Here is a 15,907-nt window from a genome sequence, read left to right as displayed (position 1 = left end):
TTTCCTTCAAAGTATTGAGTTGACTTTGAGAGTATATAAAAATACTATGTTTAGGCTGGGCGCGGTGGCTCACGCCTGTAATCCCAGCACTTTGGGAGGCCGAGGCGGGCGGATCACGAGGTCAGGAGGTTGAGACCACCCTGGCTAACACGGTGAAACCCCGTCTCTACTAAAAATACAAAAAGTTAGCTGGGCATGTTAGCTGGTGGGCATCTGTAGTCCCAGCTACTCAGGAGGCTGAGGCAGGAGAATGGCGTGAACCCAAGAGGCGGAGCTTGCAGTGAGCCGATATCGCACCACTGCACCCAGCCTGTACGACAGAGAGAGACTCAGTCTCAAAAAAAAAAAAAAAAAAAAAAAAAAAAAATATATATATATATATAATGTTATATATAATGTTTAATGATTCGTAGTAGGAGGATTACTTTCTTTTTAAAAAATTCAGTGACACAAATAATTAGAGAAATAAGGCTGTATTATCTGGCTTTGGGCAAGTCACTTAGCCTTACTGTGTCTTTACTTTTCTGCAAGAGTGGATTGGACTAAATCATCTATAACTTACCTGCCAATAGACACCCTTTTGGGGGCCAGAGCTATGTTTGGTTCTTCTCTCCTCCTTTCCTTCTTCCTTTACTCTTGAGCTTCACAGTAGGGAACTCAGAAAATTTACTCTGGTTTTGGACAAATTGGACTGTGTTTGCTAATGCTTGGCCTGTTTCAACTTTCCAAGAATCAGCAATGCTATGAAATGTTGCACATAAAAAAATGGAGCTCAGACAGGAAACTTCTAGAGAAATGTTAAAGATGTCATGGTTCAAAGAGATTGTCTCAAATGTACCTCATGGGTAAGAAAAAGTAGGAGTTCCCATTTTAAAAGTTATTTTTTTGAGAGAGGGTCTTACTCTATCACCTTGGCTGGAGTACAGTGGCACAATCATGGCTCACTGCGGCCTTGCACTCCTGAGCTCAAGTGATTCTCCCGCCTCAGTCTCCTGAGTAGCTGGGACTACAGGTGTGCACCTCTATGCCTGGCTAATTTTTAAATTTTTTGTAGAGATGAGTTCTCACTATGCTGCCCGGGCTGGTCTCAAATTCTCTTTCCCCAGCCATCCCTGACATTGCCCAATAGGCTCATGAACAAAGCGGTTATGGTGGCAGGGATGGAGGTTGTGCGTGGGCTCAGCAACGTGGACTTCCACTCACTCAAGCGATCTTCCTGCTTCAGCCTCCTAAAGTGATGAAATTACAGACATGAGCCATGTGCCTGGCCCCATTTTTAAAATTTTAAATAAAAAAAAATTTTTTTAAATAGAGACAGGGTCTTGCTATGTTGCCCAGACTGGTCTTGATTTCCTGGCCTCAAGCAATACTCCCACCTCGGTCTCCCATAGTGCTGGGGTTATAGGTGTGAGCCACCGTACCCATTTTCTAGATGTACTTCCCAACTAGAACTCACATAATTTGGGGAAGGGAAGTTATCAACGGTCTCTTCTCTTGAAAAAATAAATAAATAAAACCCTCTCCTGATGCTTCATTTCCTCTTCAGCTGCTGCCCTACTCCCTCCTTTCTCTTCACAGTTGGTGTTTTTAAAAGAAAGTTAGAGTTGATTTCTGTGCCCATCTTTTTTTTTTTTTTTTTAATGGAGTCTTGCTCTGTCCTTCAAGATTGCACCACTGCACTCCAGCCTGGGTGATAAGAGCGAGACTCGTCTCCAAAAAAAAGAGAAAGAGAAAAAATGAAAATCTGAAAGAATCAACCAAAAAAAAAAGCCTTCCTGGAACTAATTAAGTTTTTGTATAACAAATCCCTTTTTCTCCACACCTGTCCATAAGGACCAGCAGTAGCAGGGTGCTTTTAGCTAATACATCTTCATGGTCCTACCTCAGGGGAATATCAACTCTCTAGCCTTGTGTCATCATTTAGTTTGTAAGGATCTTAATCATCTCTCCTGTCCATCAAATATCACAGTGGTCTATTACACTGAAGACAATATACTGATTGGACCTAGTGAGCAAGAATAACACGGTGTAGACTTATTGATAAGATATTTGGATGTCAGAGGGTAGGAAATAAATCAGACAAAAATTAAATCAGACAAAAATTTAGGGGACTTCTATCTCAGTGAAATTTCTTTTTTTTTTTTAATTTTTTCTTTTTGAGACAAAGTCTGGCTCTTTCACCCAGGCTGGAGTGCAGTGGCGTGATCTCAGATCATAGCAGTCTCAGCCTCCTGGGATTGAGTGATCCTCTCACCTCAGCTTTCAAGTAGCTGGAAGCACAGGCATGCGCCACCACGCCCAGCTAATTTTTGTTTATTTTTCATAGAGATGAGGTCTCACTATATTGCCCGGGCTGGTCTCAAATTCTCTTTCCCCAGCCATCCCTGACATTGCCCAATAGGCTCATGAACAAAGCGGTTATGGTGGCAGGGATGGAGGTTGTGCGTGGGCTCAGCAACGTGGACTTCCACTCACCGAGGCCAGCCTGGCTACGGCCACTGCTGAGTGCCCAATCTGCCAGCAGCAGAGATAAACTCTGAGCCCTCAAGATGGCACTATTCCCTGGGGTGATCAGCCAGCTATGGTACTGGGGGGTCCATAGACCGGTACCAGTCCATGGCCTGTTAGGAACTGAGCCACATAGCTGGAGGTGAGTGGGTATTGCCACCTGAGCCTCCACCTCCTGTCATGTCAGCAGCACCATTAGATCCTCAGAGGAGTGTGAACCCTATTGTGAACTGTGCGTGAGAAGAATCTAGGTTGTGTGTTCCTTACAAATCTGATGCCTGGTGATCTGAGATGGAACAGTTTCATCCCCAAACCATCCCCCAACCCCCATCCGTGGAAAACCTGTCTTCCACAAAACAGGTCTCTGGTGCTAAAAACGTTGGGGATTGTTGCTTTGCTGCATCTCTTAGTATGACCCTGCTCTATAATTAAGGTCAATGGGAAACTGCAACAGCACGACCCAGGCAGAACTACAGATGGCCCACACTCTTCAGGAATGAAAATTTGAGTCACTCCACCAGGTAAAGAACCACGACCAGCTGAGGTGCTTGCTGAAGGTAAAGGGAATATAGAACAGATATTCTGTAGTATAAGTAGTTATAAATACCAGATGCAACCACTTCACCAGTTCCAGAAACAAGGACTATCATTGTCGATCAGCATCTTTTCCCTTATTTTTTATGAACACACTTGTGCATATATATACACATATTAAGCAAATATCTGTTTTCTCTCTTTTCCTCTTATCGTGAGATATAAGATGTATTGATTTTATATCAGTATTTAGCTATCGTTAATTTTACATCATAGTAATGAAGTTATGGGGTATCAGGAGAAGAGTAAACACCACTCAAGCAGTTTACTTCCTCTTCTGCAGAAGAGATTAGTGCGTTTTTAGTCGTATCATGTTGGGTAGAATTATGACCCTGCCAGTGTCTTTATTTGGGGATTAAGGGTGGTTTAAGAGTTGCATGTAAGTGCCAAGTTGACAAGGGTTGGACTTGGGAAGGTTAATTTTGTGGTCAACTTGAGTGAGCTAAGTGATGCCCACATAGCTGATGAAACATTGTTTCTGGGTGTGCCTGTGAGGGTATTTCTCAAATAGATTTGCATTTGAACGGGTAGACTGAGTAAAGAAGATATTCCATCTACGTGTCTATCCTTCCACCAATACCACAGTCTTTTTTTCTTTTTTTTAAAGACAGGGTGTTACTTTGTCACCCAGGCTGGAGTGCAGTGGCACGATCATGGCTCATTGCAGCCTCGACCTCCCCAGGCTCAGGTAATCCTCCCAAGTTGGCTTTCCAAGTAGCTGGAATCACAGGCACACACCACAAACCTGGCTAATATTTTTATTATGATTATTTGTAAAGATGATGGTCTCACTGTGTTGCCTAGGCTGGTCTGAAACTCCTGGGGTCAAGCAATCCACCTGTCTTGGCCTCCCAAAATGCTGGGATTACAGGCATGAGCCGTTGCGCCTGGCCCAATATCACAGTCTTGATTACTGGTGCTGTACAGTAAGTCTTGAAGTTGGGTAGAGTGTTTCTCCCACTTCATTCTTCTGTTCACCAGATCTCTGCTGATACCACCCTGGCTGGGGGGGCAGAGATGCCTCATTACTACTCCGCCTGTGATCTTCACCAGCAGTGATGAGGGGAGGGGAGCTTATTACCAATGGATGGGGGTAAAAGTTCTGATTAGGTTTCTTCTGACACCCCCAACAGGGGCGAACAAGGAAGCCTTGTTACCACAGAGTGGGGCTGAAGTTTAGACCCCCCACTTGGCCTGGAAGTCTCGGCTCCCCACTTGGGCTTTGCTGGCAAGGGGGTAGGGGCAGGGCCATAGTTTTGTTCTGTGGCATTTAACTGGATTCGAGTGATTATTGTCTGAACGTTTTCTTTCTTGGCAGACTGCCCCTTTCCTGGTCCTTTTGCTGGAACAAGCAGGCTTTCTTTGAAACTTTGCTGCTGCACATGTACTGGCTTCTGCCGCACTGAGTCTGGAATATACAGATTGATTATCTGTCCCTTATCTGAAATGCTCAGACCAGAAGTGTTTTAGATTTCAGATTTTTTCAGATTTTGGAATATTTGCATATATATATATATATATATATATAATGAGATGTCTTGGGGATGGGACCCAAGTCTAAACACAAAAGTCATGTATGATCTTTTTTTTGTTTTTGAGACAGAGTCTCACTCTGTCGCCCAGGCTGGAGTGCAGTGGCGCGATTTCGGTTCACTGCAACCTTTGCCTCCTGGGTTCAAGCGATTCTCCTGCCTCAGCCTCCTGTGTAGCTGGGACTACAGGCACCCACCACCATGCTCCGCTAATGTTTTTGTACTTTTAGTAGAGATGGTGTTTCACCATGTTGGCCAGGCTTGTCTCGAATTCCTGACCTCAAGTAATCTGCCCGCCTCGGCCTCCCAAAGTGCTGGGATTACAGGCGTGACCCACCACGCCCAGCCTCATGTATGTTCATATATACCTTATGCACATAGCATGAAGGTCATTTTATTTTTCCCTTGAGGACTCTGAATGAAGTGTGTGTTGTGTGCCTGAGTTTTGATTACGACCTGTCACGTGAAGTCAGCAAAATTTTCCACTTGTGTCATATTGGTGCTCAGAGTTTGGGATTTTGGAGCATTTCCAATTTTGAATTTTCAGGTTAGGGATGCTCAACCTGTAGGAAGTAACAAGAAAACCCAGAGAACTCACCTCCGTGTTGTTTCTTGCGTCTTGTGATTCCTAGAGGGTCTATCTTCTGTCCAGCTTTCATAGTCTGCTTATGTTTGCTGCATATATACTGTACAGGGTTTTTATTTTTACTGATTGGAAAGAAAAAGTATTTCTACTCCCTCCCTTTTTCCAGATGCAGAAGCCAAAGTTTTATATATATATACACACACATATATATATATACACACACATACATATATATATATATATATATATATATATTTTTTTTTTTTTTTTTTGAGATGGAGTTTACCTCTCTTTGCCCAGGCTGGAGTGCAATGGTGCAATCTCGGCTTCCTGCAGCCTCCTCCTCCCGGGTTCAAGCGATTCTCCTGCCTCAGCCTCCTGAGTAGCTTTGATTACAGGCATGCGTAACCAAGCCCGGATAATTGTTTGTATTTTTAGTGGAGATGGGGTTTCACCATGTTGGCCAGGCTGGTCTTGAACTCCCGACCTCAGGTGATCCACCCACCTCAGCCTCCCAAAGTGGTGGAATGACAGGCGTGAGCCACCGCGCCTGGTCATAATATTTTTAAAAATGTGAACCAGGTCATGCCATTTCCCTGCTTAAAATTTCCCAAGGACTTCCCAATGCTATTAGAATAAAATTCAAATTTCTTATTGGCCCAGCGACTTCACATGGCTTGGCCCCTGCCTCCTACATACCGCACACATACTTTTTGTTTGTTTGTTTGTTTTGAGATGGAGTCTTGCTGTGTCTCTCAGGCTGGAGTGTTGTGGTGCAATCTCGGCTCACTACAGCCTCCACCTCCCGGGTTCAAGCAATTCTCATGCCTCAGCCTCCCAAGTAGCTGGGATTACAGGCGCGCACCACCACACATGGCTACATTTGTATTCTTAGTAGAGAGAGGGGTTTTCACCATGTTGGCCAGGCTGGTCTCGAACTCCTGGCCTCAAAGTTATCCTCCCGCCTCAGGCTCCCAAACTGGGATTACAGGCCTGAGCCACCGCGCCCAGCCTATACTTCTACTTTCTAAGTAAGCCTCTTCTATTTTTCAGATAAGGTCACTGAGGCCCTGGGGTTAAATAGCTTTCCCAAGGTCACGCATGGTAAATGGCAGAGCTGGGATCGTGACTCCAGCAGTTGGGCGGGAGCCTCTGCTCTTAACCATTAGGATGTACTCTTTCCTCCACGTGTTCCTGAGTGGTTTCTGGGCAGCCAGACATTTGAAAACTACTGCCCCACCCACTGACTGGGACACACAAGCAAACACCGGCCTTGGGGAAGAGCAGGATGAGAAGTGGGTGGGTGAAGTGGAGAGGGGAGGGAGGCATGAATTGAGGCCAGGGCTCCTAGTTCGGAGCTCATGTGAAGGGAGAGGTAGAATCTCAACACTGGGAATGCCTTTTGCAGTTTTCAGTTCTTATCTTCCTGCTCTTTGCAAATCTTGAGTTCAGCCTTTGGAACTTCATCCAGGTGAGTCTGGATTCTTGGGCAGATCTGCCCTGGTGGGATGGGTGGGTGCAGCTGAGCTCCGCCTCTGATGAAACCCAAGCAGCAACTTTCCTCCAGGGCACAGAGCAGGTGCTCCCTTAGAGGGCTGGGCCTCCACTGCCCCAGGTTCACAATCACTGCATCGGCTTAGCTGATTTTCCCAAACCGCCTACAGCTCCTCCCTGCTGCTTCCCAGGCTAAAGTTTGATTTCTCACTCTGTGTTCTCTAAACAATGGCTCTAATTTGATCATGCACAGGTATCACCTGAGGAGCTTATTAAAAATGCAAGTCTTGTCAGGCGTGGTGCTTCATACCTGTAATCCCAGCACTTTGGGAGGCGGAGGTGGCAGGAGTACTTGTAGGCCAGGAGTTGGAGGCCAGCCTGGGCAACATAGTGATACCATGTCTTTATGTTGTAGTATTTTATAAAAATTAAAATTAAAAAAATCAGCCAATCGCTGGGCGCGGTGGCTCACGCCTGTAATCCCAGCACTTTGGGAGGCCGAGACGGGCGGATCACAAGGTCAGGAGGTCGAGACCATCCTGGCTAACACAGTGAAACCCCGTGTCTACTGAAAATACAAAAACTAGCCGGGTGTGGTGGCGGGCAGTGGTAGTCCCAGCTACTCAGGAGGCTGAGGCAGGAGAATGGCATGAGTCCAGGAGGCGGAGGTTGCAGTGAGCCGAGATCGCACCACCGCACTCCAGCCTGGGCGACAGAGCGAGACTCTGTCTCAAATAAAAAGAAAAAAGAAATTAGTCAATCATAGTGATGCACACCCATAGTCCTAGCTACTCAGGAAGCTGAGGTGGAAGGATCACTTGAGCCCAGGAGGTTGAGGCTGCAGTGAGCTGTGTTTGCGCCACCACACTCCATCCTGGACAGCAGAGCAAGACCCTGTCTCTTTAAAAAAATGCAAATCTCAGACAATCTAGGAAACTTGAATCCTGATGGGATATTTTATATTAAGGCAAATTTTAGAATTATTGAATTTTAGGAGTGACTGGTATTTTATGTGTGTTTGTGTGTGTATATGTGTGTATAAAAGAATCCTTATCTTTTAGAGATACATGCTGAAATATTTTGAAAGAAATAATATGATGTATGGGATTTGCTTCCAAATAATCAGAGGTGGGTAGGGGAAGTGGGTGGGGTGTGGATGGTAGACCATTCACGAACTAGTGTGGCCAAGTGATGTGTACATGGGGGTTCCCTGGACTATTTTCTGTACTTTTGCAGGTGTTTCAGTTTTTCCATACTAAAAAGTTAAAAAAAAAAGCACCCCCCTCACTCATTCTGGGGTACCTTCTAAGGCTCAGTCCCTGCGGGGGATCTGTGCATTGCCCTGGAGAAGCAAAGCTCATTCAAATAAACACAGGTGGCTGTTGCAGCCGCCCCACCCCGGGCAAGAGAAACGCACCTAATTGGCTTGTTCTGCCCCTCGCACCCTCTGTCAGATAAACAGGAAAAGACAAGACCCCGCCAAAGGAAAAGGGCACATACCACATTTGCTTGTGTCTCTTTTTACCTGGGCCACAGCGGAAGCTGAATTTTAGCCATTGGGCATTTCATAAGGAGTCTTCTATTTTCCTTTGAAAGTAGAGTGTTTTGGTTAATACTTGATAGGATGGTGAGTGTGATATTTTTTATTTTCCAAAACTATTTTTATTTTTTCATTTATATATACACATACATATATTTCATTTATATATGTATATGTATATACATACACACATATATATGTATATAGGTATATATGTGTATATATACCTATATACATATATGTGTGTGTGTATATACATATATATTATTTTTGAGATGGAGTCTGGCTCTGTCGTCCAGGCTGGAGTGCAGTGGCATGATCTAGGGTCACTGCAACCTCTGCCTCCTGGGTTCAAGCAATTCTCCTGCCTCAGCCTCCTGAGTAGCTGGGATTACAGGCGCCTGCCACCACACTCTGCTCATTTTTTTGTATTTTTACTAGAGACAGGATTTCACCATATTGGCCAGGCTAGTCTCAAACTCCTGACCTCAAATGATCTGCCCACCTCAGCCTCCCAGAGTGCTGGAATTACCGGCATGAGCCACAGCCACCGCTCCCGGCCCCCAAAATTATTTTTTAAAGTTATTTCATTTTCACAAGTTAAAGGGATGTTTTCGTTTACTGGGGTCCTTCTAAGGCCTCCAGGAATCTTGTCCTCAACCTTCAGCTCCCTGAGGGGCAAGTTACTTTCATTAGAAAATAAATGAATGCTTCCTGTTGGAAACTTAAGGTCATGGCAGAGGGCACAGGTGGGGCGGGGGCTGAGCGGCCTGGCCGGTGGGGCAGGTTTGTCCTCACCCACAACAGGCCAGTGTTGATACAACAGAGCTGCCTCCTGTCTCTTTGGGAGCCTGGGAGGAGAAGGAGCCGGGAGGGGCGCTGCGGGGAGGCCACCTGAGGATTCACCAGTGGCTGCTGCTCCACCCAGGACGGCTAGCAAGCCCGGAGGGCCGCGGGACTTGGGGCTCCCTGCTCCGTGCATCAGGTCGGGGAAACCACTGTCTGCCCCAGACCCCCACGCAGGACCCGCCTGGAGGAAGCTGGGGTAAGAAGGGTGTTGATGCTATGCTTTTGATCTGCATGAAGTGAATGCCTTGGGTCTCTGGTCTATGTTCACTTGGCTGTAGTTACTAGACAGGGCAGTAGGAAAGCTTTGAATTCATCTTGGTGTCAAAAGGCACAAATGTGGGCCCAGACCATGTGCACTTCCTGAGGGATGATGTTTATCCTCTGGTCCACACATGGGAAAATGCTTCTGGAGCGCCCACTTTGTGGTGCTATTGACCTAGACGGGTGTGGAAGTGGAAACAGGGCATGGTTCTACCTTGTAGACTTCACTGGTTTATGTGTGGGGAATCCAGGTGGTTAAAAACAAGCGATTGCAAATGATTGCTCTTCTGGGGGGCATGTAGGAGGGGGCTTAGCTCCTTGAGGGAGCTGGGGGTGTCAGGGAAGGCTTGTGGAGGAAGAAGATCCTTACATGGAGACTGGAGGAGTGACAGGGTCATGTGGGGCATGGGATGGACGGTGGAGAGGAGAAGATTGAGGTTCCAAACCCAGGGGAAGGCCTGGGTGAAGGGCCTGAAGGGGGTGGAAGCTGGGAAGAAATGCAGGGTCCCTGGAGAGGCCAAAGCTGGAGGAGGACACAGAGGAGGCCAGGTCCTGCAGCCTTTGGCTGGCCAGCTCGAGGACTTTAGAGTTGGTCCTGTGTGAAACCGGGACAATGGGTAGGCCCAGTATCCAGCACACAGTAGATACTCTGTACGTGATAAAATTAAATCTACTCTGCAGGTGTGGAAGTTCTTCCAGAAGGTTGACCTGGGGGGAAACAGTGTGGTTTGGCAGCAGCAGGGCCATCGGGAGGATCTTTGGGAATAGCTTCTGTGCCCTCCTCCTCCCTTTGGCTCTCATGCGGCCTTCAATTTCACCATTGGAAAGAGGTTCACTTTCTTCTAACCCCCGGGAGGTGTCCTTCCCTGCCACCTGTTCTAAGTGTCACTAAAGGCAGTTCAATGGGCAGCATAACTGGATGGTCTACTAAGGAACAGAGAAATGTTCAGGATTGGCAAACTGCCCCACCCTAGAGTTTGCAATGCATTGATCGCTGCTGGGAGGCCTCTGATGACCAGGGCCCCGTTCCCTGGCTGTGTATGCTCTGTGCGGGCTGGTGATGATGGCTTCAAGATCATCTCCCAGTTTCACGGTTAAACTTCGGACATGCATCTGGGTGGATGTTTTAATCTATTTCAGTCTAGATGTTTGAGATTCCCCTTTCAGGAGTGTGAGTCTTAGTCTTTTTTTTTAATCAGCAGTGTCAATACACACTTATGACTGTATGGTGGAACTGTGTCTTGCAGGTCAGTTTTGGCTAACCAAACTCACACCATTCCCCTGCCCCACTTACCCATGGGCATCCTTCTTCCATATACAGGACGTACAGATTTATTTTATTCCTGCTGACTGCACAGGGCTCTGTTATATCACAGTTTAATCATTTCCCTTTTGATGGATATCTAGGTTACAGCCATTTACTATAATTATTACATACAATGCTATAAGAACTGTTCTTGTTCCTCTGTTTCTCCATACATATCCAGGTCTGTCTGGATAAATAGCAGTGGACATCTTGATTTGTGGGTATGAGGGATATAAGATTTGATAGACATTGATAAATTGCTCTCTGAAAAAGCTACAAAGAATTTACACATTAACATTGGATATACCCAACGGGCATATGGATTACCAAACCTCGTTCTGATGACAAAAACTATTTTTCCTGACTAGGAAAATTGAGGACAAAGTATTCTGGAATCCAGAGTTGGTTGTGATACCCAGGACTGAGTTCCGGAGTGACATTCTAGTGCATGAAAGGGCCTGTTTTCTCATACCATCCACAACTCGAGTCTTTAGTCATATTTTAAAATATTTTGCCAGCTGAGAGCAGTGGCTCATGCCTGTATCCCAGCACTTTGGGAGACCAGAGTGGGAGGATCACTTGAGTCCAGGAGTTCAATACCAGCCTGGGCAACACAGCAAGACTCCATCTCAACAAAAAAATAAAAAAAACCAGCCAGGTGTGGTGGTGCACACCTGTAGTCCCAGCTACATAGGAGGCTGAGGCAGGAGGATCTCTTGAGCCCAGGAGATTGAGGCTGCAGTGAGTCGTGTTTGTGCCACTGCACTCTAGCCTGAATGACAGAGCAAGATTCTGTCTCAAAAATAAAGTATAATATTTTGCCAGTCTGATGGAGGGCATAAAGTGCTATCTTGTTTTTGTTTATATTTTTAGAATCAGGATAGCTGGGCATCCTGGTACACACCTGTAGTCCCAGCTATTCAGGAGGCTGAGATGGGTGGATTACTTGAGCCTAGGAGGTTGAGGCTGCAGTGAGCCAAAATTGGACCACTGCATTCCAGCCCGGAGCAACAGAGTGAGACCTCGTTTCAAAAAAAAAAAAAAAGTCTCCTGAAATCAGGAGTGATTCCTAATGCATTTTTTCCCTGTTAGATTTTAACTTAACTTAAAAATTTCATCCTAATGTTTTCACACATTTATTACCTTAAATACTAATCTCTTTTTCTTTTTCTCCTGTAGACCGAAGCTGGGCCAAGATGGCGTCTGTGTTTCGAAGCGAGGAGATGTGTTTGTCACAACTGTTTCTCCAGGTGGAAGCTGCATATTGCTGTGTGGCTGAGCTCGGAGAGCTTGGATTGGTTCAGTTCAAAGATGTAGGTACTACGTTCTTTGGAGATAAGAGGAAGGCAGGGGTGGGAGTAGATAACTCTTGCAGAGCACTTCTTTATGGTGAACAATAACCATTTTGTAGGGAGAGGAGCCGTGAGCTGGAATCGACGAAATTCTGTAGTTTCAGTGCTTCTGGCTAGGATTTGTCATGACCAGGCAGGTCATTCAAGAGCATGTTCTCCCTCCCTCCATGCAGTCTCCTCTATAGGAATGTCTTGAAGCTCTAATGCAATCACTACATGTTAGATGTCATTGAATTTTTTTTCTCTTGTGTAGCGTCTTCAAACATTGTATATAGCCAATGGGCATGTAGGTTACCAAACCTTGTTCTGACCATAAAAACTATTTTTCCTGACTAGACAGGCTGAGGACAAAGTATTTTGGATTCCAGAGTTGGTTGTAATACCCGGAATTGAGTTCCGGAGTGATATTCTACAGTTAGACCGTCTTGAGTATGACAATGGGGTATCATTTCCCAGGGGCAGTTTAGACCCTCATCAAGCTCTTAGTCTAATTTAGAAAACCAGCCCTCCTTTACTTCTTCACTAAGGTCAGGGTCAGAGCTAAGCTCCTGCGGGGAAGGTTCACATCGTGTTCTTCACATCCCTAGTTCTTCACACAGGACCTCATATGAGGCAGGTCCTCAATAACATTTATTGAGCTGAGCTGACAGTAGAAGTTTTGTTGATGACTGTGATATGTTACATGGAGCTGTGCAGTCTTCAAGGTCTGGTCGTTTTTATGGCCGCATTGAGGATTTTGAGGCTCATTTGGATAGCCAAGGCAGAGAAATAAGGTAAACTTAGATGAGGGTGGACTTCCTTCCTTCTTTCTTTTCTTTTCCTTTCTTTTTTCTTTACCTTTCTTTTCTTTTTTGAGGCAGATATATTATTTGAAAATACTTTCTCCCATGCTGTGGGTTTTTCCACTTTCTATTAAGAAAATGAAAGGACGCTATTAAGTATCCTTTGATGCACAAAAGCTTTAAATTTTGATTAAGTCAATTTTTTTTTTTTTTGAGACAGGGTCTCGCTGTGTAACCCAGGCTGGAGTGCTGTGGCACAATCGTGGCTCACTGTAGCCTCGACCTCCCAGGCTCAAGCCATCCTTCTACCTCAGCCCCCTGAGTAGCTGGGACTATAAGTGCACGCCACCATGTTTGGTTAATTTTGTAATTTTTTGTAGAGACAAGGTCTCAAGTGATCCACCAGCCTCGACCTCCCAAAGTGTTGGGATTACAGGCCTGAGCCACTGCACCTGGCCAGGACTTTGTTTCTTTTAGAAACGGGAGGGTGAAAGTTGAAGCATTTGGGGGATTGAGTATAAGAACACCAAGGTATGTTTTGCCTGTAACTGGCCTGTCTTGTGCCTGGAAGCATCTATTCCTAAGAGAATTCCAGCAACATTCTCTAGTACTAAAAAGATAAAATAACCAAAAGGGGGCTTGGCACAGTGGCTCACGCCTGTAACCCCAGCACTTTGGGAGGCTGAGGTGGGCAGATCACCTTAGGTCAGAAGCTCAAGACCAGCCTGGCCAACATGGTGAAACCCCATCAATTTTGTACTACAAATACAAAAATTAGTAGTCGGTCATGGTAATGGGTGCCTGTAATCCCAGCTACTCGGGAGGCTGAGGCAGAAGAATTACTTGAACCCAGGAGGCGGAGGTTGCAGTGAGCTGAGACTGCACCATTGCCCTCCTTGTCACCTGGGTGACAAGATTGAAACTCAAAAAGCAAAAACAAAAACAAAAAAAAACCCAAAAGGAATCTATTGGCAACTGTTGCTACTAATGTGTGTCTTGTGATTCCTCCCCCAGTTAAATATGAATGTGAACAGCTTTCAAAGGAAATTTGTGAATGAAGTCAGAAGGTGTGAATCACTGGAGAGAATCCTCCGTAAGCCAATTTTTTTTTTTTGCTTACTGTTCAAATGTGAACTGGCAAGGGGGTCAATAGTTTGCAGGACTTAATTAACGAATGTGTCCCTGTTTGCAATACTTTTTGAGGTGGTCCCAGAGGCCCACCTGGAGGGAATTGGGGAGGTAGGGGTGGGATCCAGGTGCTGTGGCAGCTCCTAGGACGATTCAGGTAGCTGAGCTGAGTGAAAGGCACACTCCTGGCTTGACCTCATTTCTTAGTTACGAGAAAACACAATCACCTTGGCGTTTCTGGTGGGTTTTCATTCTTCAGGTTTTCTGGAAGACGAGATGCAAAATGAGATTGCAGTTCAGTTGCCTGAGAAAAGCCCACTGACCCCGCTCCCACGGGAAATGATTACCCTGGAGGTAAGTTCTCCATTTTGCTGGCCTCCCCAGGTAAGGACAGTAATGAAGCCTGTCTCCTTGAAGGCCCTGAGAGCCACTTGCAGGTCCCGTACCTGGTTGCTGAAGGCAGGGAGACAGGCTTGCATGGTCGTCTCCTTCTCCGAGTTACAGCCCCAGGAAAATCCCGGTGTGCAGTTTTTAGAGCCACACCTGCTGATCTGGAGACAGCTGTTTTCCTTTCTCAGCGTAGCCCTAGGGAAGCTTAGCCTACTTGGAGGAGTTGATTGCTCTTGTGGGCCTTTGATTCTTACAGGCAGCCAGTCTTGTCTGCGGGGTGCCACTGAATGGGCTGAGTGTGGGTATAAGGGGATGTTTTCTAATTCTCTGTCTGGTGGGAAGCAGATGAGTTGGATCCACTCTAGATGGAGGCTGCTTCTCTGACTGGCTTCTGTAGGTAAACTGGCAGAAGACTGCAGTTTTCAAGCACATTTCAGCTGATGGGACTCTCCCTCTTTCCTTCTCTATTTCCTTCCCCTTCTGTCTTTTATAAAAAACACTGAATACTGGCTGGGTGCAGTAGCTCACCCCTGTAATACCACCACTTTGGGAGGCCGAGGCAGGCGGATCACGAGGTCAGGAGTTTGAGACCAGCCTGGCCAACATGGTGAAACCCTGTCTCTACTAAATATACAAAAATTAGCCGGGGGTGGTGGTACATGCCTGTAATCCCAACTACTTGGGAGGTTGAGGCACGAGAATTGCTTGAATCCGGGATGCAGAGGTGGCAGTGAGCTGAGACTGTGCCACTGCACTCCAGCCTGGGCGGCAGAGCGAGACTCCATCTCAAAAACAAACAAACAAAAAACAAAAAAAAACCCCACTGAATATCTGCCACGTGCAAGGTACCTTAGAGAGAAATAAACATGACGCTGCCCTCCAAAGGCTTATAGAGCAGATGGTGGGGACAGGGATGAGGGGCAGGGCTGGGAGAGGAAGTAAGGAGGTAGGCAGAGCCAGACCATGGAGGACCCTGGGGAACTTAATTGAAAAAGCAGGTATTTCATCTTTGGTGGTGGAACGGCTCATCCGGGGCGTGGGCAGGTAGGCAAAGCTTCACCGAGCTGAGCCTTTTCTCTGGCTGGTTTTTATTTTTGTTTTTTAAGATAACTTCAAATTCTTGAAAATTTGAAAGCCATCAGTGGTATAAATCTTGACACTCACATATTAGATTGTCAAATATTCTAGAAAATATTTTGGACCTTATCATGTTTTTTTGAGATGGAGTCTTGCTCTGTTGCCTAGGCTGGAGTGCAGTGGTGTGATCTCGGCTCACTGCAACCTCTGCCTCCTGGGCTCAAGCGATTCTCCTGCCTTAGCCTCCCAAGTAGCTGGGATTACAGGCATGCGCCACCATACCCAGCTAATTTTTGTATTTTTAGTAGAGAGGGGGGTTTCACCATGTTGTCCAGGCTGGTTTTGAACTCCTGACCTCAGGTGATCCACCCGCCTCGGCCTCCCAAAGTGCTGGGATTACAGGCGTGAGCCACCTCACCTGGCCTGTTTATTTATTTTTTTACTGTATTACAAATTAAAATGGAAAAGTATGTAAAATATTTATGTGTTAATTCACTTGAAAATAACA

The 15,907-nt window shown here is 46.0% G+C and overlaps 1 protein-coding gene across 17 annotated transcripts in view; it reads left to right on the top strand.

The window, feature by feature from the left end:
* The window catches only part of ATP6V0A4 (ATPase H+ transporting V0 subunit a4), a 91,830-nt gene that overhangs the window by 14,861 nt on the left and 61,062 nt on the right, over positions 1-15,907 (top strand). For 4 of the 17 annotated variants that reach the window (XM_077997479.1, XM_077997482.1, XM_077997480.1 and 1 more), the window contains exons 3-7: positions 2,942-3,029; positions 3,710-3,790; positions 11,850-11,983; positions 13,819-13,897; positions 14,192-14,286. In XM_077997479.1, coding sequence (XP_077853605.1) covers positions 11,867-11,983; positions 13,819-13,897; positions 14,192-14,286 — 291 coding nt within the window. In that variant the 5' untranslated portion in view covers positions 2,942-3,029; positions 3,710-3,790; positions 11,850-11,866. Of the gene's footprint in view, positions 1-2,941; positions 3,066-3,709; positions 3,791-6,443; positions 6,692-9,055; positions 9,300-11,849; positions 11,984-13,818; positions 13,898-14,191; positions 14,287-15,907 lie in introns of those variants that run through there. The other 13 variants (XM_028846353.2, XM_077997483.1, XM_015135007.3 and 10 more) reach the window with 5 other exon arrangements.

The sequence above is a fragment of the Macaca mulatta genome, chromosome 3 (genome assembly GCF_049350105.2).
Source record: "Macaca mulatta isolate MMU2019108-1 chromosome 3, T2T-MMU8v2.0, whole genome shotgun sequence".
NCBI classification, from domain to species: Eukaryota; Metazoa; Chordata; class Mammalia; order Primates; family Cercopithecidae; genus Macaca; species Macaca mulatta.
Note: the sequence above shows the minus strand (reverse complement) of the source record. Positions and strands in the feature narration are given on the sequence as shown.